Source organism: Lissotriton helveticus, chromosome 2_1 (genome assembly GCF_964261635.1).
Source record: "Lissotriton helveticus chromosome 2_1, aLisHel1.1, whole genome shotgun sequence".
Taxonomy (NCBI): domain Eukaryota; kingdom Metazoa; phylum Chordata; class Amphibia; order Caudata; family Salamandridae; genus Lissotriton; species Lissotriton helveticus.
In genome coordinates, this window is record NC_136059.1 from 1,687,603,511 (window position 1) to 1,687,631,093 (window position 27,583).

General features: G+C 46.7%; 1 protein-coding gene across 4 annotated transcripts in view; it reads left to right on the top strand.

Annotated features, from left to right (window-relative positions):
* Nucleotides 1–27,583, top strand: part of SUSD1 (sushi domain containing 1) — a 678,087-nt gene that overhangs the window by 499,559 nt on the left and 150,945 nt on the right. For all 4 annotated transcript variants that reach the window (XM_078676643.1, XM_078676646.1, XM_078676644.1 and 1 more), the window contains one exon: nt 937–1,030. In XM_078676643.1, coding sequence (XP_078532769.1) covers nt 937–1,030 — 94 coding nt within the window. The remainder of the gene's footprint in view (nt 1–936; nt 1,031–27,583) is intronic.

Sequence of the window (27,583 nt, forward strand, 5' to 3'; positions counted from 1 at the left end):
TGGGGGGTAGTAATCTATGGATTATGGAGAATTACAGGTAAATAAACATATAAATAAATAAAACGAATTTCGTTGCGCGCACTGCATCCCCAAATGCGATGCAGTGCACGCAACAAAATTCATTTTATTTATTTATATGTTTACTTACCTGTAATAATCCGTAATCCATAGATTACTACCCCCCACCCGGCCCCTCCCCACGTCACCGCCCGGCAGCTACTCCCACCACCGACCCCTACTGCCCAGTGCTTAATTTGAGCCGGAGATTTCCAGTGCTGAACACCGGCATTTAATTGGTTTCTGGTGCTCGGCACCGGCACTTAATTGTCAAAACCACACTTAGGGCTGTCTGCCACAAGGTGGCACTGCTCTTGCAATTTAGAAAGGAGCAGTATAACAGTTATTTAGGAAAACAATATACATAAAAAAATTACTAATAGCTGCCTCCCTAGCCATTCCTTTAGCTTTGGGGACCTGGAATAATCTGAACTGTCGCATTGACATGCGAGAGAGATGGTTAGTAGATGTTTTGGCAGCGGTGACAGGGGCGATGGGTGGTGCAAGCTGCAGTGTCCTCCTGGTCAGAGCCCTGGCACTTTATATTTTACAAATTAAGCACTGCTTACTGCCTGTGTGTTGTTACCTACTACCCTGTTTTTCTGAATTTCTCATGTAACGTTCTTCGCTCTATTGTAAAGTGCTCACCTCTGAGTAATGTCCGCACTATATAAAAATGCATACCTAAGGTTGTTCTTTGATACCAGTGCGCCGGGCACGACTTCAAACCTTAAAGTGACAGCAGACCCAGAAAGGTCGCTTAGAATAGAAGCTGTCCCGTAGCCATCTGTGATTAGTGTCAGCTGTGGCACCACGTGCGCGCGCGCAGCCTCACTAATCTGGCAACGTTCCAACTGACTTGTTTGATTTCTTTTCCAGATATATCGCCAGTTCGGCAGCACGTGACTGTGGTCGGATTGAGCTCCCTCGCGGTCGTCTGCTTCTTTCTATTTATTTCCTTCTCTGCTGCATGGTAAGTCAAATTTGTATTTCTGGCCACGTGCCACACAGCAGGCGGCACGTTTGTTTTTGATTGCTGTGATTTCAGAGATCTTTAGCTGGATATCCTGCGGTCTCCATCGTGTGGTATTTGTACAGACTGCACAACACTGAGGGCATAAGGCACGCTACATAAATAAACCCTCACGAGGCTTCCAGCTGTGCTGTCTGTGACTGTCGCCCCTTCCGCTGGGTTAGTCAATTAGGCAGAGGTTGGGTGACCATCAGTGCGTTACATTGAAGTATAAAAGTGCAGGTACCCATATTACAATACCTGTTTACTCCTGAGAAGTGCTGTTACTCTCCCAATAAAGGTATTAAAGCAGCGGTGAGAAGTGCATGTACTCCCCATTTCAGATTAAAGAAGTACTGCCAATTTAAAGCACTGGTGACCATATTTCGAAAACAAAAGAATTGGTCAATTCATGAACATAGACTACAAGTTTCTATCGACCCAATGGTTCATAATGATTTAATTGACCATGCTCACTCACTTAGAAGCATAGACAATGAGGCACTAATGATAATTAAATGTCACTTTTTCACACAGTATCATCTGGTTTAATTAATTTGCTTTATAAGAAGGTGTGGAAAATTACGAACTGGAGCACATGAAAGCTTGACTCCCTCTGTGTTCAATCAACATTCTAAAAAAATTGGGACGTTTGTTAAATTTATTGACATTTTTCAGGACAGAATATCAAAAAACAAGGCTGTCCTGGATATCTGGTCATCCTAGACAGAGGCCAAGTCCCATTTTGGCTCAAACTTTAGATAACAACATTCTGAAAAGTCAGCTGTAATGTGGCTTTTTTACCTGCTATTTATCACCACTAGTTCCAGTCGTGCTCTGGGTTTTGACACCCCAAAGAAGATCCCCAAACCACAGCTTGCTTTGACAAAATTGGCAACACTTTCTACGGTTAGTTACATTATGCACCATCCCTCCAACAGGCCGTGGCATTACTGCAACAGTTCATTTCTCCTAATTCCCCTTCATCACAAATATTTATAATGGCAGTTTTTCAGGGGTGTATTTCAATAAGTTTTTATTCTTCTGGGATTGACCAGTGTCAGCTGTAATGGGATGTTTTTGCGAGTATGTGACATGTAATGTCATTGTGAAATGCAAATGTGTAAAGTCCCAATTCGTTTACAGTGCTCCATCACTAGGCAGCTGGATTTGCGCTATAAGCATACCTGTACATGTGCTCCTGTTAGATTTGGGGGTCTCTAGTTGGCACAGGTAAGTACTTGTGACAAATAGGGACCCTTGCCTCTAGTCAGAGTAAGGGGGTACACTCCTAAAATAACCCCTGCTCACCCCCTTGGTAGCTTGGCACGAGCAGACAAGCTTATCTCAGAGGCAGTGTGTAAAGCATTTGTGAACACATACAGTAACCCAGTGACAACACTACAGAGGGACACCATACAAGTTGTATATTAAAAATATGTATTCGTTATATAGATTTAACACGAGACCATACCTGACAAAAATCCACAATACTGTACTTAAAATGGTAGAATTAGCTTATTTCTCTTTAGATCTTAAAATGCGACACTTTGAGTCAGTGTACCTTTGGATGCGTAACGCTTCTACAACTAAAGTGTTGCAGGGATGGTGATGCAGTAGTTCCTTACACTCAAAGACGGTGATGCGTTGAAGATCCGGTGCAAAGAAACAAAAGATGGCGTCTTCTTCTTGATGCAACACACTCCTCCAATGTTGCGAGATGTCTCGACTCGATGCGACAGCTGCAGCGGGACACCCATGTTCAGTGACGCGACGACAGCGGCTTTGGCGGCAACACTCTTTTCCGACGATGCGAGACGCTTCCTCTCGAAGCGTCAGCTGCAGCGGCCACACCCTTGTTCAGTGATGTGACGACAGTGGCTGCGACGGCTGCACGCTTCTCTGTGGATGCGAGGCGCTTCTTGTGATGCGGTGCAATGCGACAGCTACAGCGGCGACATCCTTGCTCAGTGATGCGACGGCAGCGGCGACCCGCTTTTGCGATGTTGCGAGACGTTTCTTGTGAAGCGGTGCAATGTGACAGTCATAGCGGCGACACCCTTGTTCAGTGATGCAACGGCAGTGGCTGCAACGGCGACATGCTTCTTCTTCCTGAGTCGCGCTTCCAGCTCCTTGCAACACGCAGTCCCTCACAAGGCCCAAAACAGCTGCAGGCACTTCTAAAAAACTCTTAGGGAGCTGGTGGTTGAGGTCTGTTATCCCTGAGACTTCAGCACAAGGCAAGCTCTTCTTTCAAGCCCTTCAAGATCCTTTACAAGTTGAATAAAGCACTCAAAGTTCCTTTCTCCTTTCTTTGGCAGTCAGGCAACCACTGCAGGCCAATCCCCAAGCAGCACTTCAGCTTAGGGATCGTCTCTCCTCAGTCTCTCTGGTTCCATTCCTCAGCAAAGGTTTATTCTTGTTGTCCAAAAGTGATCTAATTCTCTGGGGTTTGGGTCCCCTCTTTTATACACAGTTTCTCTTTGTTCTCTGAAGGCAGAGCAGCCTTTGCCTAGTCCAAACCAGTTCTGGTCAGTCCTGGAGCACTCTGTTGACATCACTCCTTCTTGTCTTTCACAGTGCAGGGCAGAGACATCAGACGCACCACAGGAGGTGGAACCAGCATTGTGGAGGGAAGGCACACCCTATTCAAGTCCCAGGTGCAACTCCTCCCACCCATCTACATGCAGATCTCTCTATTCAGCACTGGGCTGACTCACCCTGTCTACTGGATTCCCCCCGCCCCTGTCACTCAAACTCCAGACAAGGAATACACAACCTAGCAGAGGCAGGCTTGGGTAGTTCGACAAGAAAATACCTATTTTCTAAAAGTGGTATTTTCAAACACAGAATGTTAAAACCAACTTCACTAAAAGATGTATTTTATCATTCTGAGTTCAGGCATACTAAACTCAAATGTCTACCTAGTTCCCTGAGTCAGTTAGGAGTATAAGAAGTAATAATCAAGCTGCCCATTCTGGCCTATGGGGAATAGGTAGCATTGCAATAGTGAAAAAAGAAAACGGCTGTAATTCACTATTAGGACATGCCACACACATCAGGGCTTGTCCTACCTTATACCTACAATGCACCCTGCCCGTGGGCCTACCATAGGGGTGTCTGACATGAAGAAAAGGGAAGGTTTAGGGACTGTCAAGTGGGTGCACTTGCCTAGTCAACATGGCAGTACCAGACTGCACACAGGCTCTGCAATGGCAAGCCTTAGACACACTTTTACAGGCTGTATCTGTGAGTGGCACAACCAGTGCTGCAAGCCCACCAGCAGCATTTGGATTACAAGCCCTCAGTGCACTGTACTAGGGTCTGACAAGTAAATCAAATCAGCCAATCATGGAATCACTAATTCATACGTCGATTTACAATAGGGAGAGCATATGCACTTTAGGACTGATCAGCAGTGGTAAAGTGCCCAGAGTCATAAAACAGCCAACAACAGGCAGAAAAAATATAGGAGGAAGGCAACAAGTTCAGGGATGACCCTGCAAAAAGGGCTAAGTCCAACAACTCCTTACATTTTTTTATCTTGTCTTCTAATAGTTTAACACCTTGCATGCTCATGACGAGGTCAACTCGTCATGAGCCACGGTGCTCGTGTGCTCATGACGAGCTGAGCTCGTCATGACCGTTAGAACGCTCGCATGCTGGGCTAATTCCTCTGCTGTGCGAGCGTTCATGACGAGCTCAGTTCGTCATGAGCACACGAGCACTGTGCCTCATGACGAGCTGACCTCGTCATGAGCATGGTGGTGCCGTGCGCGCCACCCACTCCCCCCAGCACAGCTGGGCAATATGCCCCGCAGGGAAGGGGTTAAGTTCAGCCTTTAACCTTGCATCAGTTGTAGACATCTACATTAGCAGCTGACAAAATCTCATATTAAAGAGGGATAAGAATATTTTAGAATTTGTCTCAGTTAGAGCAATCTTGCCAATGAAAATGTATTGGGGCTTGTCTATCTTTTTTTGTTCGGAAGTTGATCTCTGTCTTCGTTGGCAAACACTGCATTCAGCACTAGAGCTTTTTTTTCCAGGTATCAAAAATAAACATTGTTGGACCCACTGATAACATTTCTGTGGAACAAATAGGATCACTTTCTTAGGAAGGTTTCTTTGGTTTTTCTTTGATGCATTGAGCGTGATTCTCTGAATTTTTACCAGTAAGCAGGCCTCTCTAGCAATTAGGGCGATGACATGGCAGTTTGAGCTAGACTTCCTATTGGAGGAGCACAAGTGCTGATGTGCAAATGGCTGAGGAGGCATTGTTGTGGCAAAAAAATGATTGACTGTAATGTGGTCCCAAATACTTGCTAGTGGTTGAGATTTGTATTCCCTTTTGTTTACCCTAGGAAGCACTCAAAAATACAATAAAACATATCACAACATGACACAGCCTGGAGTAGTTTGTGGGGACAACTACCCAATATGGACTATATTGGAAATTACCCTTTCTGCAGGGCACCCCAAAACGTTTTGCTTGCCTTCTCCCCTGTTCGCTGAATTTGGTTTTGTTGGCTTTAGGGCTCTGGGCACTTTACCACTGCTAACCAGTGCTAATGTGCATGTGCTCTCTGCTTAAAACATGGTAACATTGGTGTATCCACAATTGCCTATTCAATTTACTTATATGTCCCCAGTAAAGTGCACTACATGTCCCCAGGGCCTGTACATTAAATGCTGCCTGTAGACCTGCAGCACTGATTGTGCCACCTTCTTAAGTAGCCCTTTAAACATGTCTCAGGCCTGCCATTGCAGAGCCTGTGTGGGCAGTTTTAAACTGCCACCTCAACCTGACACGTTAACCCTCTTGCCAGGCCCAAACCTTCCTTTTTAAAACATATAAGTCGCATTGGGAATACATTTTATAAGTGTAATTTCCAATTGGGAAGCGATTGGACACCCACATTTAGTGCCCAATTTAAAATGACAATTTATGGTGAAGTCAGATCTTAAATTGTAATCCTGAAAATGCTAAATTTAGAAAGCTGGACTTTTCTTACTTTAGCAATTTGGTGCTTGCTGCCTGTCTCTGAATACATGTCTGGGATGGGTGAAGCTAGGCTTTGTGCATTCCCTCTAGACAACCACACAAAAGGAGCTTAGGTGTGTTTTGATGGACCATCCACATCCTGATGGGCCATCCTGGGCAGTATGGGAGGGAGGAGGTGCACACAGCTTCACACTTACATCTGAATAGGCTGTGTCCTGTCCCAAACTGAAATGGCTGCATACTTTCCCTGTAGTGAGTCGGGAGTCAGGGTAGGAAAGGCATGGGCGCTGTGCATTTCAAAGGCCTCTCTTTGAAGTCTCCCCCACTTCAAAGGCACAACTGGGTATAGGTACTGGACCTCAGACACCACCACTTTAGTACACTCTGGACCTGTGGATACTCTGCCAGGAAGAAGGACTGCTGTGCTGCTGAAGAACTTCCGCTCTGCTGGACTGATGCTCTAGAAGAATTACTTTCTTGCTGTACTGGCCTGCTGCCTGCTGCCTTCCTTTCCTGGGTGAGAAGAACTGGACCCACATCACTTTAACCCAGAACAAGAGTGACACCACGGGTTTGCTTAGTTGCCTCTTGATTGAAGACTCAGGGACATAGAAGACTTCCTACTCACCTTCCTCAGCACTGGAACTTCCTCAGCACCTGCCACTGCCACCTGTGAGTCTGCCCAGGGAAGTGGTGCCAATCCAGTCCTGGACCCTTGGAAGTGGATTTAAATTGTTGCTGGAGAAGAATCCACGCATCACCATCAACGTAAAGGACTCGGAACCTGTGCATCTTTACTGCGGACACATCACAGCCGTGTTTAGGATTAACTCCAACGCATCGCCGACTGAGCTGTGCATCAACTTCATTCCCAGCGCATCTTCGCCGTTGCGCGACTTGGAACCGATGTATCACCTACCTGTGTGGATCGACGATGACGCATCTCTTCATCTGCACCCAGCATCTCGTCTTCGATGGCGAGGCATATCTTTATCTTCATCGCACACCTTGTCCTCGACGAAGACGCAACTACCGTACATTTCAGTGGGCCAAGGCTGATCCCTGTAGCCGAGCCAAGCTGCATCGCGGTCAGCTTGAACCTTTGGATTTGACCAGGTCTAGCATGAATCAATAGCCCCGATTGGCGCTCTATACTTTTAAGCACTACATTTCAGTTTATTCTTAAAAAAATAATTATTCCGGTTCTACTTATTAGATTTTTGCCGTCTTTTTCTTGTTTTGTTCATTAAATTAAGCTCTATTTTTCTAACCAGGTGTCGTATCTATTTGTGTGGTGTTTTCACCGTTTTACTGTTTGACGTGTTGCATGAATGCTTTACACATTGCCTCTTAATTTTAGCCTGACTGCTATGTGCCAAGCTACCAGGGGTTGAGCACAGGTTAATTTTTACTTACCCTGACAAGGATTGTAGTTCCTATTTGGACAGGGTGCAAACCTTTGCCAAGTAGAAACCCAATTTCTTACAGACTGAACTTATACAATTTTGTTGTTAGTACTCACAGTTCTTTGCAATCCTGCAAAGGTTTATAGATAAAGAAATGCAATGGTTACATGCCCTCATGCATACCAATCAATCAATCAATCAATCAATCAATCAATCAAGTATACTTTATTCGTTTTTAGAATTTAAAACCATAAAAGTTACATAGGTCCATAAAACAGGTGAAACATACAATGGATAACAATAAAAATAAATACAAATGTCATAAAAAACAGCAATATATACATCTGGTACAAAAGACTGATTGGACAGAGAAAGTACACAAAGGGGAGTGCCTACCAATGATAGGGGTTTACTAGCTCTCCATTCAAATCCTGGTTCGCCATGACGATTTCAGAAAACCTACTATAAAAGATACACCTTCTGGTTTCAGCAATTGAAGATAAAAAAGGGCTGGGCGGACCTGGGTGAAATTCAACTTCTTTAAAAGAGGTGTTAAAAAACTATCTGGAAGGTACTTCATAAAATTTACAAAATAAACATGAAGTGTAGCAAATCCTGAGGAGACACTCCGTCGCAGCCACAGGATGCTAACACCTGACCTCTGCAGCTCCCTTTAGGGTCAGCAAGCATCAAATGAAAATAGTCTAAGCGAAACCTGATCAATAGAAATCGCTCATGAGATGAAAGTGGCCACAAAAGGTAGGGCTCAATGGATGGCGATGTTTTGAGCATCATGTGTTTGCGGACACTGGTTTTTCCAAGTTCTAAGTCATCTCTACCAAGCTTTTTTAGGATAGTGAAAGTTTTCTTTACAAATTCCACATCCTTCAGGATAATCGAATCAGGCTTTAAAAACAGGTCCGGCCTTCCCAGCTCTTCACAGCATCCCTTAATATAGTTGAACCATGGAATGCTTGTCATGTGATCAAGGCTCATGTTCTCTCTTAAAATCTGATGCATGCACAAAGGCTAGTAGTTAGGCGAGGCACAGCTTCTTACAACTGGGTTCGGGTAAAACCATTTGCATCGGGCAACCGTCTACATATGCTATTCTATTTTATTATTAATAGATTTTAATAGTTGCTATCTTGAAGCAACTGCTTGGATTGCTAAACCATACAAAGCAATTTGAAGTTTACCATTGGCTGTTAGAAACAGTAAGGATGATGCCTGAGTGGAGTAAGAACTCCAGATACCAGCATTTCGAGTGTCCCCCCACTGCTTCTGGATGCTCATCTTGCCACTACTATGTCTACCCTCCCACGCATAAAGCACTGGAACCCTCCTAGTATGCTGAGCTTGTTATCTTGAGTAAGTGACTGCCTCGATTGATATAGTCACCACAGCAATCTGACATTTACCAGCAGCTGTTAGAAAGCATGGATGGTTCCTAAGAGGGGTGACAACGCCATTTGGCAGAAAAGCACCCCTCACCTCCTCTGAGGCTCATCTCCTATAATCACCTCTTTCACCCTCAATCGCATTTGGGATTTGCATTAGTTGGTGCAGAAATGGCATGGCCGGCATGCTGAGATATGAGACGGGGAGCAGACCCCTAAACCAATAGTGAGAAGTGCTTAATTTTAGCCTGTGGTTGCCAGTGGGGCTCACCAGCACTCTTTTATTTATTTTTCCAAACATTTACTAAGAACAAGAGAGGGAAAAACACACTAAGAGAAAAGATGGAGGAAGAGAAAGGCGGAAAAATAGTCACAAAGGGGCAGGGAGTGTCTGGTAGTGGATTCAAAAGTACTGTGATTAATTGAAGACTACATTCAGTGCGGCAACATTTAATGGCACCAGCCATGGGCTTTTGAACAAATCTTTGGGCATCTGCATTAATTCTTCTACAAATAAAGAATTAATCGTGAGTGATTTTCTGCATCTTATAATTAAAGTGCGCTCCAATTCTTATGACACTGTACAATGTGTGAGATAAAAACTAATATTAAGGATAATGACATTGCCTGCGGTATGTGATTTGCATCATTCACAACACAGAACAATCGTACAAAGAAATTAGTGCTAAGCACAGCGCATGAAAATGTTGATATCAGAAAACAAGTGATGCAGCACAAAAGAAAGCTCAAAGTGAACACACCTAAATTAAACTTAAATTAAAATAAATTCTGAGAGCCACGTATAGGCAACTTTGAGGGATTTGGAGGAGAAGAAAATATCAACAAAGAAACCCTACAAGCTGTGGTGTGGAAGTTTCCCCTTTTGTATGTATACTTTTGAAATCAGTGTCAGCATACCATTTCACTCTGCTGGATATCCCTGTTGAATATTGTTATAATAAAATAAAGTCTCAGTCATAGGATATTTAAATGGCAGAGAGAAAGACATTAATTGGCAATTTCGCTGGTGGGACTGGACTTTTAGATATCTATTAGCTTGGCTATTAGATGCTTTCACACTCAGTCCACTGATAGCTCTGGAAGAAGAGATAGTAATGGAATCCCGATGTATGTTAACTTCGCTTCAAATTCTATATCCATTAGAAAATGACTGCGAAAACAGCATGATTGAACATAAAGAAAACATGTCTAAGTTTTTAAATAGTATATTGCAATGCCTAACAAATACCAAAGTACATTGACTGCTAGGTGTAATGTTGTGGTAGCAGTTAAGTGTGGGGCACCAGGACCCTGCCGACAAATAGAAGGCAGGACAGAAAAAGGGAAGCTATGAACCGGAAAGGAAGAGATTAGACAGATAGGTTTTAGAGAGGAGCGAAGCAGGCGCATGGGGACATGGTCTCCTTGAAAAGTTAGAATAAATACGTACTAACCTATCTCCATGGTGTCTGAGTCTTCTGTGGGCATCAAAAATGACAACTGGCGACGAGGGTGGTACCGGCCCCCTTTGACCGTCGTGCACACGCCTGGCCCCTCCGATCATCTTTACTGTGCTGTGGAGTGAACCCTGCATGTGCATTCCACCTGTGCTGACGGCTGCGCGGAGTCGGGAGCTCACCCCGATCACGCCTCTCACAGTTGCAGCCTGCCACGACGCAAGAAGCCCACTCCGGTCGCGTTCACATCCTGTGGAGTGGCCGATACTGAAATAATGCGACTTCGGGAGCCCACACCGGTTGCCTATGCCTACTGCAGCAGGATGGGTGAATTCTGCGGTGACGTGCCTTCGGGAACCCACCATGAGGGCGTGCACCTTTTACCATGCTGAGGAGTCCCACAACGCGACCTCAGGAGCCCTCCCAAGTCGCCTATATCCTTGGTGGCCTCCTACCTACTTCTCTTCTGGCCTGTGAGTGGAACTCCATCTGCCGGCTGATGCCTCCTGTGAGCCTCTGCTTCCTGTACTCAGCCCTGAAATCTCGCAAGACTGCTGCTTCTCCCGGCATCCGTTTTAAAGTTAGGAGGCTTCTCCAATGAATATTGATAATACCTTGCTGCCATTTTCAAGTCAGGCACCATTAGGCTACTGGCCTTGCTGCACATCTCATGCATTCCTTGTCACTTATAATTACTGATAGTGCCCACTACTCACGATTTATGTCTTCTCCATGCTGTATGACTCCACCTAACAGCATTTCAGTACTTTTTCGCCGTCACCTTGAACTGCTTGGCCTGCACCTAGTAACTTGCTTTTCATATCCTTCTTCGCCTCCAGGACATTGATTCTTCTCCCTCCCGACAATCCTTGGCGACCTTGTCCACGTCGCCACAGCAATGTCTTCATCTCCATCCTTGACACGTCGCAGTGGTTGTGATACAGTAGGGGCCTTGCTGGAGTCCCCTGGCTCTTCGTCGCAAGTGGGGCAAGAATCTGCCATGCTAGGAGTCCCTTTTCTGCGCCCGCTGGAACCTCTAGCTCTTATCTCTGGTGGTGGTGTGGTTCTTCGCTGGTAGGAATGGCTGGAAGATTACAAAGACTTCATGAAAGGATCACAAGTCTCTGAACCAGATCAACAGCTCATTGCACTGTGCAATCTTTTGGAAAGGAAGTTGACCAGATCATCACGGAACTTCCGGCAGAGGTCGCATCCTCTTATCAAGATGTTCATGAGAAACTTAACATACCATTTCTTCACAAAAGGAACACTGATTATGAACACTACTCCTTCAATTTGGCCTCTTAGGAGAAAGATAAATTCCTGGGAGAGTTAATTTCGCGACTCAAATGGCTAGCACGCTACTGTGCTTTTGACACCTTTACAACAGAATATACCCTTCGTTTATGAATTATCGAATTATGTCAATCAGAATCCCTATCTCAGACTTCTTCTGAAGAAAAGCTACTCACTGGATGGAATATAAGAAATGACAAGCAAGGGTAAAAAATCAAGCAGAAGAACATGCAAAGAAAATGGAGGCTGGAAAGGTAGAGAAAAGTGAACAGTTCTTTCGCCTTCAATCTCGTCACGAAGACCGTCACTCCTCTAAAGGTTGGCAAGCATCCAAATCCAAGGATCGTCCTCAATGAGCAAGCCGTGGTCGCAGTCCTAAACAGATTGACAAGAGACGGGAGCGCCAGCTGAAACGTTATTGCTGTGGACAAGACTTCCCGCACACCGAGTCATGCCCCGCTATAGGTCAGAAATGTTGGCAGTGCGGCAAAGATAAACAATTTGTGAAGGTATGCAGAGCATCACAAAAAACATTCATAGAAGGTCGAGGGAATCCAGTTGCCATCATCAGGCAAAGGCTGTATGCGACCGCCGAGACCGTTCCACCAGCTCGTCCTGATCAAGCCTCTATTCACATGCCACCTACAGGCCTCGACGCTCCGAATCACAAGAGTCGAGGTCCCTCAAGCTAATATCTCAAGATAGCAAAGAATATGTCTGCATAGTTGCAGATCCAGACAGACTAAAGAAATACCCAAGATTATATCTCCAGATGGGACAACACCAGGCAAAATTTGTGTTGGACAGTGGGGCCTCTCTCAATTACATCTCAGTCGCAGAATATAAAAGAATGAATCCGCAACCTCAACTGCACAAAACTGCTGTGCATGTTTACACATGGATGTCTAAAGAACCTCTTCCCTGTCTCAAACAATTTCAGACATCTCTCATCTACAAAGACAGAACCATTCCAGCTTGCATTCATGTCATTGAGGGGCTAGATGCAGACTGTCTCCTGAGCTCACCTACAGCTGGTAGAAATACTGTACCGAGTGGAAGATGAACCTGACATCATCTACAAGTTCCCGAAGTTATTCACAGAACTTGGCAAGGTGGCTCACTTCCAAGTTAATTTGCACATCAATGAACAAGTGACACCTATAGCTCAGAACCACAGGAAGGTGCCATTTCATCTTCAGCAAGCTGTGGAGGATGACTTACGATATCTCCTCCGAGCAGACATCATTGAGAGAACATCTGGACCAACTCCCTGTGTGTCTCAGTGGTTGTGGTACCCAAAAGAGGATACAAAGGCAAAGTGCGTGTCTTTGTAGACATGAGAGCCCCAAATATTGCCATTGAAAGAGAAAGGCACCCAGCACCTCATAGCAGTGCTGTGATCATGCTGTTGAATGGGTTGAAAGCGTTTTTAAATTGGACCTTAAAAAGGGTTATCACCAGCTCGAACTCCATGAGAGTTTATACTATATCACCACTTTCTCAACTCATGAAAGATACAAACTTCTCAGCTTTGGGGTTTCCTCAGCTGCTGAAATTTTCAGAGAAATGCAAAAAGAACAATTGATGGACAGAATGCAGAACAATGTCATACATTCCCCCCAATGCAGGGCCTAAATCCATTGTTTTTTTGCTCGCCATGCCATTCCAGTTTGGACCCAGCCTTATGCAAATCAGTCTTGACCCTGCGCACAATGGGAACAGTCCAGCTTGAACTGCCAGCCCAGGTCCTCCCTGGACAGGAAACAAGCATCCTAGGAGCGGTTTCGGACTTTCAGCCCTCATCAGCCAGGATAGCTTGACTCCAGTGGCATGAAGAGCATGGACCCACGTCTGGGCATACCCGTTCCACTCAGGGTCACAAATGCAAAAAGAACAATTGATGAACAGAATGCAGAACAATGACATGCGTTCACCCCAGTCCAGAGATCTGGGCCTAAGTTCATCGTTTTTTTGCTCACCATGCCATTCCAGTTTGGACCCTGCCATATGCAAATCAGTTTTGACCCTGCGCCCAATGGGAACAGTCCAGCCCAAAGTGGGCTTCTTTGACTCTGCGCCCCTGTCTGTAATATGGCACGGGCGGAGAGTCAAAGGAATTCCCTCATTTGCATAGGGCACACCCTTGAGCAAATGAGGGAACATACTCTGAAGGTAGCGCAGGCACTTTACGTTAGCCAGCGGTATTGGTATTATAGAAGGGGATGCACAAGAGTCATCATCCCCTTCTATAATACCAAAGTGCTCCTGGGGCGTGCAAAGCGGGCTCAAATGCTCGTTGCGCCCCAGGGCACAATCTGTAATACAGCCTGTTGGAACTGGGGGTCTCTAGTTGGCTGAGGCTGTTACCTTAGTCCAAATAGGGACCCTTGATTCTAGTCAGGTAAAGGAGCGAAACCCTCTTTGAGAGCCCCTGCTCACCCCCTGGTAGCTTGGCACGAGCAGCGAGGCTTATCTTCAAGGCAATGTGTAAAGTATTTGCAACCACACTCCCAGTGACACAGTGATAAAACCAAAAATGGACACCACACAGATGTAGGAAAATAGCGGTAAAACCAAACGAGAGAAATCCAACATATGCCTATTCGTAATATTTCACTTTGCTGGTTATTAGCCCAACAAATACTTGTAGGTTCTTGCGGTATTAATGAGCAGTTCACGATGTTCAAATGCAGTCCTAATGCAATGCTATACAGTTCATATTGTCAGACCAATGCAGTTCGAAATGCAAGAATAATGCAATCCTCAATGCAAGTAATCAGGCAGTTTGTAATGCAAGAATAATGCAATCCTCAATGCACGTAATCAGGCAGTTTGCAATGCAAGCATAATGCAATCCTCAATGCACATAATCAGGCAGTTTGTAATGCAAGAATAATGCAATCCTCAATGCACGTGAACAGGCAGTTCGTAATGCGAGAATAATTCAATCCTCAATGCACATAATCAGGCAGTTCATAATGCTGGAATAATACAATCCTTAATGCAAGTAATAAGGCAGTTCGTAATGCAGGGCTTATACTAGGCCAATCGACGCGATTAGCGCAGGCACCACTAGGCCCCAACCACATTCAACAGTCCTGAACTTCCGAGTGCGGCCCGGTCGTGCGGGGCAGGTCCGGGCCGCTCGAGGACTCAGCGCGTGTAACGCTATGCAGTGGGAGAGAGACAGAAGCCCTCCTGTACTCCTCCTGCACGCCTTCTCTGGCCACACACACTTGCGGCTCCCGACCGGAATCCAAGCCTTACTTGGGGGAGGCGCTGCCTCACTCTCTTTCTCTCCTAGCTCGTCGGACGTCCTGCCGGGCGCTCCTGATGATGACGCAGCTCCGATGCAAGGCGTTGCCTTCTCCGTTGCTGACGATCTTGGGCAGATTCCTCTTGCTAACAACGATCAGAATTACCTCACGACTTCCTTAGCTTTACCAAATCCTTCAGCATGTTGCGGCTCGGGCCGACGGCGGTGATCTTGATCCTCAGCCTCCGTTACAATGACGGCTCGGGCCACGAACACCTACACAGCAGCGTGGACGATGATTCACGTTGCGGGGGCACTGCAGTCACGGGGCACTTTTCAACCAGCACCACGGACCCCACGGCATTCTCAGACTGCAAACACACACGCACAAAGCGTCACTGAGACTCGGTTGGGTTTCGGGCCACACACTCCTGGGTCAATGCTTACGACGGTCTCAGGCTGCAAAAAGCACACGCACACAGCGTCTCTGAGACACACTTGGAAACTTTGATGTTCCTGATTTCCACAACAGGGAGCTAGCTCTCCTCGGGCCCTTGGGGACAAGTTACTTCGGGACACAGCACACAGCAAAGTCCTTTCAAGCAGGGGTACACAGCACACAGCAAAGTCCCTTGGCCTCTTCTTAGTTAAATCAGCAAACTGCAGGCCAGCCCCAGAACACACAGCAAGGGTCAATCCTTCTCTTCAGTCTCTTTAGCTGTTCTTCCTTGGCAGAGGTTCCTCTTGGCCATGAAGTAGTTTCAATCCTTTTCAGTCTTGATCAGTCCAACGTTCAGGGGTTTCAGCTCTCATAGTTATACCCCTAAATGTCTTTGAAGTCTTTCTGCTCAGGGGGCACTGACCCTGTCCAAACCAGTTCTGGGAGGCTCCCTGCCAGGGACACCTTCTTCCTTTGATAGTGGGGGTCTGGTTCTTCAATCACTCAGCAGGAGGTGAAACCTTTCTTTTATGGCAGCAGCCCAGCCTCTTCACCTCCAGGGGGCTACATCTCCCCCCTACACTCCAGATGCAGGTCAGTCTGTTGCTGTCTCACCAACTCCTCCCCTGGGTCAAGACATTTTCCAGATTCTATCACATTCAAATCCAGACAGTCAATCCACAACCAGGCAGAGACTCACAGAATTGTTAGAACAAAAAAAACAGCCAATTATAAAAGCGTACTTTCTAAACACACAATTCAAAAACCACCTTCACAAAAAGTTGTGTCATTAAATTGTGATTTCAGGCACACTAAACTTCACCGCTCCATCTTAAGCCTATGGGAAGATAGGCTGGAAACTTATCACACAGCCTTCCCCATTCTGTCCTATAGGCACGATGGCCTTGCAACAGTGAAAAACGAAATGGAGAGTATTTCACTGTTAGGACATGGTACACACCTCAGTACATGTCCTACCTTTCACAGACACTGCACCTTGCCCGGGGGGGGTACATTGGGCCTACTATAGGGGTGTCTAATGTGCATGGAAATGGGGTGCACTTGTCAGGACAGCATGGCAGTTAGCAAACTGTGCGCAGGCACTGCAGTGGCAGGCCTGAGTTCTCTCTTTAGGACTACTTGTGTGGGTGGCACAATTAGTACTTAAGGCCCACTAGTAGCATTTGCATTACCAGCCCTGGCACTCATAATGCACTTTACTAGGACTTTACTGGTAAGGCAAGCATACCAATTATGGACAACCAATTACCATAACACTTTATACTGGGAGCACTTGCACTTTGACACTGATCAGCAGTGGCAAAGTGCCCAAATCATCTAAGCCAGTGAAACGCAATCCATCATAGCATCAAAGATAGAGGAGGTAGAGGCAAAAAGTCAGCGGTAACCACACCAAGAAATGCCAGGTCTACACGGCCCAACAGGAGGAGAGTGAGTAAGCAAAGAGAAAGAAGAGAGGGGTGGAGACTATAAAAAGAGAGGCACAGAGGGGTGAAATGATGAGTGCAATACAAGAGTAAGGAATGAGAAGAGTCTAAATTCCGGGAAAGAAGCACAGGCAAGGGGAGCAAGGAAGTGGAGGAATATGAGAGGGGAGAGGATTTGGCCTAACGGCTTACGGCGTTCGACCTCGGACCTGGGGACCTGCGTTCGAGTCTCGGTAACGACGCCAAACAAACATCCTGTGATTCTGGGCAAATCACTTAATCTCCCCGTGCCTAACAAAAAAAATATGAATGTGTGTCCTCATGTAACGTATCTGGTGCTATGTAAAGCGCTCTGATAACCCGATTCGGTTCAAGTTCGCGCTATATAAAACTCTAAAAAAAATTTTTTTTAAATGAGAGAGGCGAGAATAGGGAATAAAAGTTAAGAAAGCAAGACAGGAAGAGGACAGGGCAAGGAAGTGGATGAAAAGGGTGTAGAAAAGTGAGGAAGAGGCAGAGCAAGGAGGAGAGAAAAATGGAAGTGGAAAGAGGGATGAGAGGAAGAAAGATAGGAGAGTCCAGGAAAGAATCAGGAGTGCAGAAGAAGGAGAGAGAGATGTGCAGTAAAGAGGGAGACAAGGGTGGAGAAGAGTGCAAAGAAGAGATGAGAGACTAGCGCACGGGGCACTAGGAGAAAATAGTGCAAAAAAGAGAGTGATCTGGAAAGAGAAGTGAAGAGGGAAGAGTGTGAGAAAGTGGATAGAGATGCTGCTGAGAGACGGATGAGGTGGATGACCATTTTATGTGGATGATGTTTTTATTAGAGGTCATTGATTCTGATGAAGAAACCTACGATGGTATCTAGATGGCCCCATTCCCATAAAGCACACATAGGGCCATGTTTATAAATGTTTTTTGTAAGAGCTACGCTAAACCTACATGAGATTTACCAAGCCACCCATGGCTGTGGCTTAGTAATTCTGGATTCATTTAAGGCAGTGCAGGTCGATGTCTTGCGTTACTCTGCCCCAGGGAAGCTTTCCATAGGTGGAGCGTGGGTGTTCCCATGCATCCATCCATGGATTCTGAAGCTTTATCAGATTTACCTATTCTGGTAGCCCTGGGTATGCATCAGAATGCTACGCCTTCCCAGGGGAGGCGTAACGAGGAGAAATATCTTTATTTCTCCTCTTTTATTCCTCTTTCTATGTGCGCCTCATTCTGTAGCACACATAGAAAGAGGAAAAAGTCTCAGAGGATTCTCTTTGTGCGAGAAATTGTCCATTTCTGCACAAAAACAATCCTACCTGTAACACAGGCACTGTTGTACCATTGTGCAAGGTTGCCTGCATTGACGCTAGGCAGCAGTTTGTGCGCCATCACAGGCAGAGAGCAGAAATGTACCATATCTTGATGGATTTGGCACATTCCTGCCATATCACTTTCACGCAAGCTCAGCAAGGTGTCTTGCTGTGTTCATGAAATGGTGATAAACATGGCCTCTAGTGTGAAATACATGAGACCACATCTCCAGTTTAAGATGAGAACTGACAGCAAGATTCAAAAGTGGAGCTAGAACATCAAGATGTGAACATGATGGTGCACAGTGTTAGCGAATCACAAGACTCCTTAGTAGTGGTTAATGCAGAAACTGGTGAAATGGAATGTTATATACAGGCTATAAGTAAACCCGCTGTTTTTTCTGAACTTTAAATTGGTTAGGAGATGCCTTGTAAAAAAACTTTTGCAAGACTTTGTAGTAAACCTTTTAAGATCAACCTGATAGAGACATCTAGCCACAGATGCCTTACCTTAGAATTTCCCAGGTGTCAGGCTGGATACGGAAGACTTTTGCATAAGCAATACCCTTGCACACCGGTAGGTGGCAGCGGCTGGCTCTACGTCACATTGGCATCGTTCGTGCTGGATGTTACGTCCGCGTCACCTATATAGGAGCCACCTCGGTCCTCTGACTTCAGTTCTTTTCTTTCTGTGTCAGCTAGCGCAGATCCGTGAAGAGAGCTACACTCTTCCACTTTTTGACTAGCTTTTTTCAACATTTTGTTGATGATTTTTGTTGTGTAGGTTTTTCCGCAGTGTCGAAGAAGGCTTATGGATTCAAACCATACCGTGCCTGGCATAGCGCCATGTCAGTGACGGATCCACACTTAGGAGCCGATTAGAATTGCGGTGAATCCGCATCCTCCGTTCCGGCGGAAGCCACCGCCGGCACAGAGGATGCGGATTCACCGCTGCGGTGCCTACAAAGACCCCCCGCCAGATTAGGATGGCTGGGGGGTCATCGGCGGACGGGAAGACCGTCCGCCGCATTTCCGCCGCGGTCGCCTTCCGACCGTGGCGGAAAAGCTCTAATATGGTGGCGGTGTCTATCAGACACCGCCAGCCATATTAGGATGGGGCAGAAAACATGCTTTTCCGCTGCGGCTTTTCAGCCGTGGAAAAGCATGTGGTCTTTGGTGTTTGGGGGCCCGTTGCGAGCCCCCAGGGTGTTGGGGGGTGGGGGGTGCACATGGGGGGTACCTATGGTACCCCCCTGCTTTGGCATGCACAGGGTGGCAGGCACCACGCGGTGCCTGCCAAGTTGCGCATGCCAAGGCTACACATGCATATTTTATATTGCGGCGGGTGCTGCTTAAAGCAGCACCCGCCGCAATGTAAAATATACGGGATGTGACCGCCAGGGTGGCGGTCACATCCTAATTCGCACGGAGGTACCGCCGCTGCCCCTGCGGACGGTCCCTCCACCTCGGGGGTGGCGGACGGACGCAGGTCCGTCCGCCATCCTAATAGGCGCCTTAATTTGTCTCTGGTTTGAGGGAGAGGTCCTTAAACCTACTTGCGGCCTGTGTTCGACTTCATGCCTTTTGCCCCAGAGGTCTCGTTCCTGGTCAAGAGAAAGGGTCGGAGCACCGTTCCGGTAGTCCTAAGTCCTCGTCCTCCCACTCGAAGTTGTAGGGTCGGTTAGGTAAGAGGCATAAGAAACACAAGAAGTCGAAGCGTGCTTCAACTTCTCTCCACCAGTCAGCCGATGTGACGGAGAAGTCTACTCGCTCTTGGCCTCGTTCTGCAGAACCTGCACCTGTGTCGGCTCTGCACTTCCCTGTCTTTCCAAGAGCCAGAGTGACCCCCGCCCAGCTTAAAAAATTCTATAATGCCATGTGTCTCATATTTGGGCAACCTGACCCTCCCGGTGAGCCTTTGAACCCTGGAGGCTCAGAGGGAGTTTCATCGTCTTCCGCGCCGGCGGCTCTGGCCCCTGTGCTCCCAACGTATCCTTTGCCGGTTGTGCCCCTGTGGCCTTCCCCGGTGCTGGCCCCATGCCGAGACACTCGACGACACTGGTGCCCCCCCCCCAGCAGTACAGGCCTCATTCTTATCCTTGAAGACCAGGAGCCAGATCGGCGTCTACTGACATGATTCTAGTACTGATGGCACTTTTGGGTCCTTGGTTGGTTCCTCGGCCTTATTTTGAGGGGCTAGGAATGTAGGAAGATTGGGAGGGGTCGCTGGACCTTTTACAAGACCAGCCTGAGCACAAAATGGACTGCTATGAGGATTTGAGTGAGGCCAGTGGACTGGAAACCGCCCCAGATTCTTGCCTTCTTTCTCCCCCTACCGTGGCTACGGAGGAGGGATCTTCATATTCTATGGTGGTGAAAAGGGCAGCCGAGGTCCTGCACATTCAGCTCCCTTCAGTGGAAGACAAGGCGAACATCTTGACAGAGGTCCTGCAGCCAGATGTCTCCTCCTCTGAACCCCTCCTGCCTTTCAACGAGGCCTTGACTGATGTCCTTCTAAGAACCTGGTCCAAGCACAGCACAGGGGCTCCTGTGAATAGGGCAATTGCCCGCTGCCATTACCTTGAAACGGGCGATCCAAAATTCCTCACCAGCCTCCCTTTCCCAAGTGCTTGATGGTCAAAGCCCCTACCTCAGCACGCCCGGACAGGGAATCAAATTGGCTGCATAGTTAGGGCAAGAAGATTTTTTCTTCCACCAGCCTTGCATTGTGGTCAGTGAACATTCCATGCCTGTTGGGCTTTAATGCCAGATCCTTGTGGGAAACAGTTGTGCAAGTGCTGCCTCAGATCCCATAGGAGGCCTTGGCCATTCTCTCCCAAGTGGAATCAGACAGGAAAAATGCGGCAAAGATCACCATTTGTTGTGGGCTTAATACCACCGACTCGCTGGGCAGAGCAATGTCCTTGACGGTGGCTGTTCGACGCCATGCCTGGCTGAGAACTGTGGGCTTTTCTGGGAAAGTCCAGGGTTCCCTTATGGACATGCCCTTTGACAGCACCTGTCTCTTCGGGGACCAGGCAGACATGGCCCTGGAGTGCGTTAAGGTCTCGTGGGCTACGGCCAAGTTCTTGGACCTCTCGATGGCCACCTGTCTGCTTTTCTCCTCTTCCGTGGTTACAGACAGGGCTGCAAGTCATAACCCAGCCACAAAACCATGCAAGTTCAGCAACCTCTTTGCGGCCGCGGCTCCTTTTGACCCCGTGGGTGAGGCAGCCAGAGGTCGAGTCAGTCCACGCCTCCCCTGCAGCCTCTAAACCTTCCTAGTCCAGACCTTCAAGATCATGGGCGGCCAGTTGGTGGCAGGATCAGCCATCAACTCCACCACTGGCAAAACATCCATTTAGACAAATGGGTTCTTCAGCTACTCCCTCCCCTTTGAGACTACCCCATCCTCCACGCCTCCGACTTATGACCGGCTGACAGAGGACCACTTGAACTTGCTTCAGGAGGAAGTGAGGACTCTTGGTTCCGGTGCCAGAGAAGGCTTTAGGTGCTATTCCTGCTACTTTCTGGTCCCAAAAAAGGACAAGGGGCTTTGTCCAATTCTAGATCTGAGAGCCCTCAACTACTTCCTCAAAAAGTTCAGAATACTCACTCTGGCTAAGGTCTTGTCTGCCCTAGACCCCTGTTTTGATTGCGCCTATCAGATAACACAGAATCTTCCACACAGTAGCCCAACACCCCGCGCAGTCAAAAAACTTTTACACAGCACCTTTATAAAATGGTTTTATTTTACAAAATGCAAGGACTCTCTTTCTTTTGAATACGGCTTGGGGTTTATTTTACACAATGCTCTCAAAAGCTTTCCCAGATGTCAAATACAAAGGAGTCAAATATACAAAGATATATATGTTTATATGCAAGCAATAATAACACACTTATAATGTATGAATAATACTGTGAATAAACAAGCAGCAAATAATATGAGATAAGACTCAAGCAAATATACTGGACGTCCTGCAAGAGATCAGAGAGCTATATATACATCAAATAAGTACTTTGGCGGTGCACCTTGACTCATTTGCATCACAAAGAAAGCACACTCACTCACACATCACAAAGACAACACATCAAATGATCACAGCCACTGGCTCACATCACAATGGCAATAATCAAAACTCAATACATCACCTGGTGCAAAATACCGCAACTCAGACTGGGGAAGTAAACAGCTGTGATTAAGAGCCTTAGCAACCAGGGCTCACTCTGAGATAGACGCGTCCGTCCTCGCTCGAATTCCAAACTCTCGGTTTCCAAATCCACAACCCTCAGCTTTAAACACACTAGAAGATTCGAGAAAGACCTCCCCAGGGCCCGAGGAATCTTACCAGAACTGGCCAAGTTCCAAGCAAGCATTCCCATGGCAGGAAGGAGCTCTCATGTCCTCTTCTTCAAATCTCGCATGTTCCAGCCTCTATCTTGACAAAGCTCACAAGCCTTTCAGAATACATGAACGATCCCTCACGAAAAGCAGAAAGACCTTGAACGTGAATAAACCAAGCTACTTGCAGGCACAGCTGTGCACGCATAAAAGCTGAAGCAAGGCAAGGTCAGAAAACAAGATGACATGAGGCCATGTCAAAGCCAATAGTAAGCACTTCATAATTCACATACAACACAGAGCACATGTGAGCATCACTGTCCAGAACACTGCACTTCGAAACCAAAGAGTACATTCCACACCTCTTTCCCTTTCATGCTTTCAAATGCACATCCCACACGCTCTGCTCTTGGCAAGGCTGTCTTGCTCCGTGACAGCTCCCACTGAAAGACAGCAAGATTACAAGAAAGAAGATAAGCAAGTCATATGCAGGACCTTCGTACATCCAGACTAGGATGAAATTACACACTAAAGTCAGTTAAAATAATGGTAGTCAAAGGTCATCACAGGGTCTCAAACCGCAAGAGTGCCTCTAGCACTACAACCCCGGAGACTGCATGGTAGCGTTGGACTTGCATGATGCCTATTTTCACATTCCCATCCTATCTGCCCATTGGTGTTTCCTGCGGTTCACAGTAGGCCAGGAGCACTTTCAATTCACAGTGCTCCTCTTTGGTCTTACCAGTGCCCCTCGGGTGTTCACCAAGGTGATGGCGGTGGCCGCAGCTCTTCTGCTCAGATCAGGGGTGCCAGTCTTCTCCTGTCTCGATGACTGGCTGTTGAAGGTGAATCTCCTGCTTTCGCTTTGATTCACTACCAACATGCTGAAGTCACATCTGTCTCCCTCTCGGGCGCTCCCTTTCAGCTAAGCTTTCTGGACATAGTGCAGTTTCGGCCTATCCACCCGAGCGGTGAGTCCATAATATTCAGGCTATGATTCAGATGTTTCAGCCTCTATCCTGGATTTCAGTGAGACTGACTCTGAGGCTGCTGGGCTTCATGGCCTCCTGCATTCGGCTGCTGACACATGCCAGAAGGCAAATGCGGGCTCTGCAGTGGGACCAGAATTTCAGCATCAGGGGACTCTCTCCGACATGGGCCAGATCTCAGAGGGAACTGCACAGGATCTGCAGTGGTGGCTGACAAACTGCAATTGGGTCAGAGGCAGACCCCTCTCTTCCCTAATCCGATCACACAGTAGTGACAGATGCGCCACTCATGGGATAGAGAGGCCATTTGGGAAAGGTGGAGATCAGAAGAGCCTGGTTTCCAGCAGAATCCAGACTCAACATCAACTTGTTGGAGCATCGAGCCATTTGCTTGGAATTGAAAGCTTTTCTTCCTTCCATCAAGGGAAAGGTGGTGTGGGTGTTCACAGAAAATATCTCTGCCATGTGGTACTGCAACCAACAGGGTGGGGTGGGGTCCTGGACCCTTTGTCAAGAGGCCCTTCGTCTCTGGACATGGCTGGGACAGCACAGCCGATTCCTGGTGGTTCAGCACCCGGCAGGTTCCCTGAACGCCAGGGTGTACGAATTCAGCTTTGGATACCTAGAGGATCACGAATAGCGTCTCCATCTGGAGGTGGCGCAAGGTCTCTTTCAGAAGTGGAGAGAGCCTTGGTTAGATCTATTTTCCTCCGCTGAGAATGGTCAATGTCAGCAGTTTTGCAGGCTGGAGTTTCCAAGATGGCACTCGCTTGACAGCGCTTTCTGTCTCAAGTCGAGCTCCGGCCTCCTGTATGCCTTTCTGCCAACACCACCCCTGTCCAGCGTGCTCAAGAAGATCAGGAGCGAATGGACCCAAGTCATTCTTGTGGCTCCAGACTGGGCACAAAGAGTATGGCTTCCCAAGCTTCTCCAACTGAGCATCTATCTTCCGATCAGACTGCCCCTTTGGGAGGATCTTCTGTCATAGCAGAGGGTCCTCCACACGAACGTCTGAACTCTACGCTTTCTTTCGTGGAGATTGAGCAGTGGCAGTTGACAGCATTCAATATTTCTTCCGAAGTCTGTGATGTGATTTTGGCAGCCAGGCGTCCCTCTACCATGACTGTGTACGTCTGCCGGTGGCAGAAATGTGTAAAATATTGTACAGAACGGTCTATTGATCCTCTTTCTGCTTCCCTCTCTCAAGTCCTTCTCTTTATTTCGACCCTTGCACTGCAGGACTCTGCTCTGGGCACTCCTAAAGGGTACCTTTCTGCCTTGTCTGCCATCTTGAGGCTGCCAGACCAACTCTCTGTTTTTTAAATCCCCTATTGTAAACCGATTTCTTAAGGAGCTTGTACATATGTTTCCACTTGTCCCATTCATCATGCCTCAATGAGACCTTAATTTGGTTCACTCCTTCCTGATATGTGCTCTGTTTGAACCTCTGCACAACTGTCTCGTGTAGCTGCTTTCCATCAAACAGCCTTTATAGTGGAAATAACTTCTGCCAGGAAGGTGAGCAATTTGTATGCTCTGTCATCCAAGCCTCCTTACCGGACCATCTTCCTTGATAAGTTGGTGCTTTGCACTAGTGCCTCTTTCTTACTGAAGGTGGTAACACCATTCCACATGTGACAATTAGTCACCTTGCCCAGTCTCTATGCTCCTCCACACCCCTCTAAAGAGGAGGAGTGACTTAACAATCTGTAACCAAAAAGAGTGTTGTTGTTCTACATTGACCACCCTAAAGAGTTCCGGGTGGATGACCAGCTCTTTGTGGGGTACTTTGAATCAAAGAAAGGTTGTGCGGTGCAGAAGAGGATTACCTTGCGATGGGTCATCCTCTGCATCAAAATATGCTAAGCTCTGGCCAAGAAAACGCCTCCTGAAGGCTTAAGAGCTCATCCCCCCAGAGCTAAGGCTGCAACCACAGTATTGCAACATGATGTTCCAGTCCATGACATTTGTCAGGCAGCAACATGGGCATCACTGTACATGTTCACTAAGCACTACTGCCTGGACAGTCAAGTCCACAGAGATGGCATTTTTTGGCTGCTCTGTCATGCATGACTTCTGGTCTAAATTTGTTGGCAGTCCTTCCTTCGGGGATGGAATTGATGGGGTATCCATTATAAGGTAAGGAATCTGCGGCTGGATGTCTCTGTCAGATGGACAAGTTACTTACCTTCGGTAACGCCTTATCTGGTAGAGACATAGAGGCACATGCATCAAGCAAAATACCGGTTGCAAACGGGCCGAATCGCAGAATTGGATTTTGGCATTTGTGCTGCATCAACCCAAAAGCAATTTGCAAAACAGGTCATCGCAAAATTACCTATTTTGTGAATACGATGCATTATGCATTTGCAAATTATGTTTTTGCAATTTGAATTTGCAAATTACCATCAACTTCAAGTTGATGGTAATTTGCAAGTCCTTTGAAAAATGCAAAAAAAAATGCATTTTTCAAAGTGCATTGTGGTGCATACACATGCCCCTAGGACTTGTGTGCACCAAGTGTGCATACTCACCTTTTTTGGGGTGCATCAATTTGGCCTTTTGGCCCATCATGCACCTTTGGAATTGCATGCGCAATTTGCGAGTACCTATTTGCAAATTGTGACTGCAATCCCATTCATTCCTATGGGCCTCTAGGCTCATAGGAATGAATGGGAAGCCATTCCCTAATGCGTTTTGCGATTCCATATGCATAAGGAATTGCGATTCCTTAATAGCAATTCCTTAATAATCGCTATTAAGGAATCGTACTTTGATGCATGTGCCACATAGTCTAGCTGCAGGTTCCTTACCGACCCACCCATCCTCCCCGCACTGCGGACAGGATTTTAGGGTTAGGGCTGATCCCTTTCAGGGCCCTGTCAGTGCACTTCATAGCTCCACGCTCCTGGTGTGGAAAGTCATGAAAAGTAACTGACGTCAGCGCGCTGAGGTACGCCTATATAGGTATAAAGGTGACGCGGATGCCAATTCCAGAGTGGACGGCGCCAATGACATCACGCAGAGCCGACTGACGTAACTTACTGGCATTCAAGAGTATTGCTAGAGCAAAAGTCTTACGGATCCAGTCTGATGCCTTGGAATTTCTTTTTTTATGTTTGAAAGCTTTATTGAAGTAAATAATCAATCCAACAAGGTAACATCAGCAGATATAAATGAGGAAGAGGGAATATGATGAGAGGATAAAAAATAAAGCTGATGGTACAAATGAGGAACAAAGCATTTTAAGCGTTTTTAAGAGGGAGGGGAAAGGAGGGAGGGAAAGGAGGGGGGGGAGTGAGAAAAACCTAACAATAAGTCATAAACAGAAAATTGCAGTAATTATGAACATCAAGCATAAAAAAGTACAGTAAAAGCACCAATGACTATGAATAACGATAGATATATGGTCTAAAAGGCAGTAAATAACATATTATGAAGTATAAGACGGCACAAGCGAGAGAGTGATTAAATTGAGTAGATACAGGAGTACACTTATTCAAGGGGGCTTAAAGTTGGCAAAGGAAAAAGTACAGGGTTTTGTCTTGGCAGATTGGTCCAAATATAAAGTTAAAGGTAACCAATATAAATCAACATTACGGGAAGGTTTGCACAAGGCTGCGAAGGCTACGTCGAGCCTATGGGAATGACAGAGTAAGTTCCACCAACAGACCATGGAAATTTTGTGTAGAGATTTCCAATTAGAAGAAATGTGTTGGAGGGCAAGGGCAAGCATGAGGTCAAAGAGACCTCTCGAGTGTGGTGGGAGGTCAAGAGAATCAGACAGACTGCCTAGAAACACCAAGGAAGCTGAGAAAGGGAGAGAGAAGTGAAAGATATGAGAAATACGGGTCCACATCTGTGTCCAGAAAAGGCGGACGGAAGGACAGAGAAAGAAAAGGTGAAAGGAGTCTGCATTGGTAGCATTGCAGGTCCAGCAATCAGCACTAGAAGAGGATATAAAACGAGATAAGGAAAGTGGAGAAAGATAGAGTCTATGATAAAAGAAAAAGAGAGATTGAGTCAGAGAGGCATTGCGGGAGGTTTTGAGAGATTTAGCCCAAATTTTATCCCAAAGAGAAATCGGCCATATAGAATCGAGATCTTTCTCCCAAGAGAGTTCTAATTTCGATTTGGGGCGATCAGGGTCAGAAGCAGAGAAAAATCGGTAGATA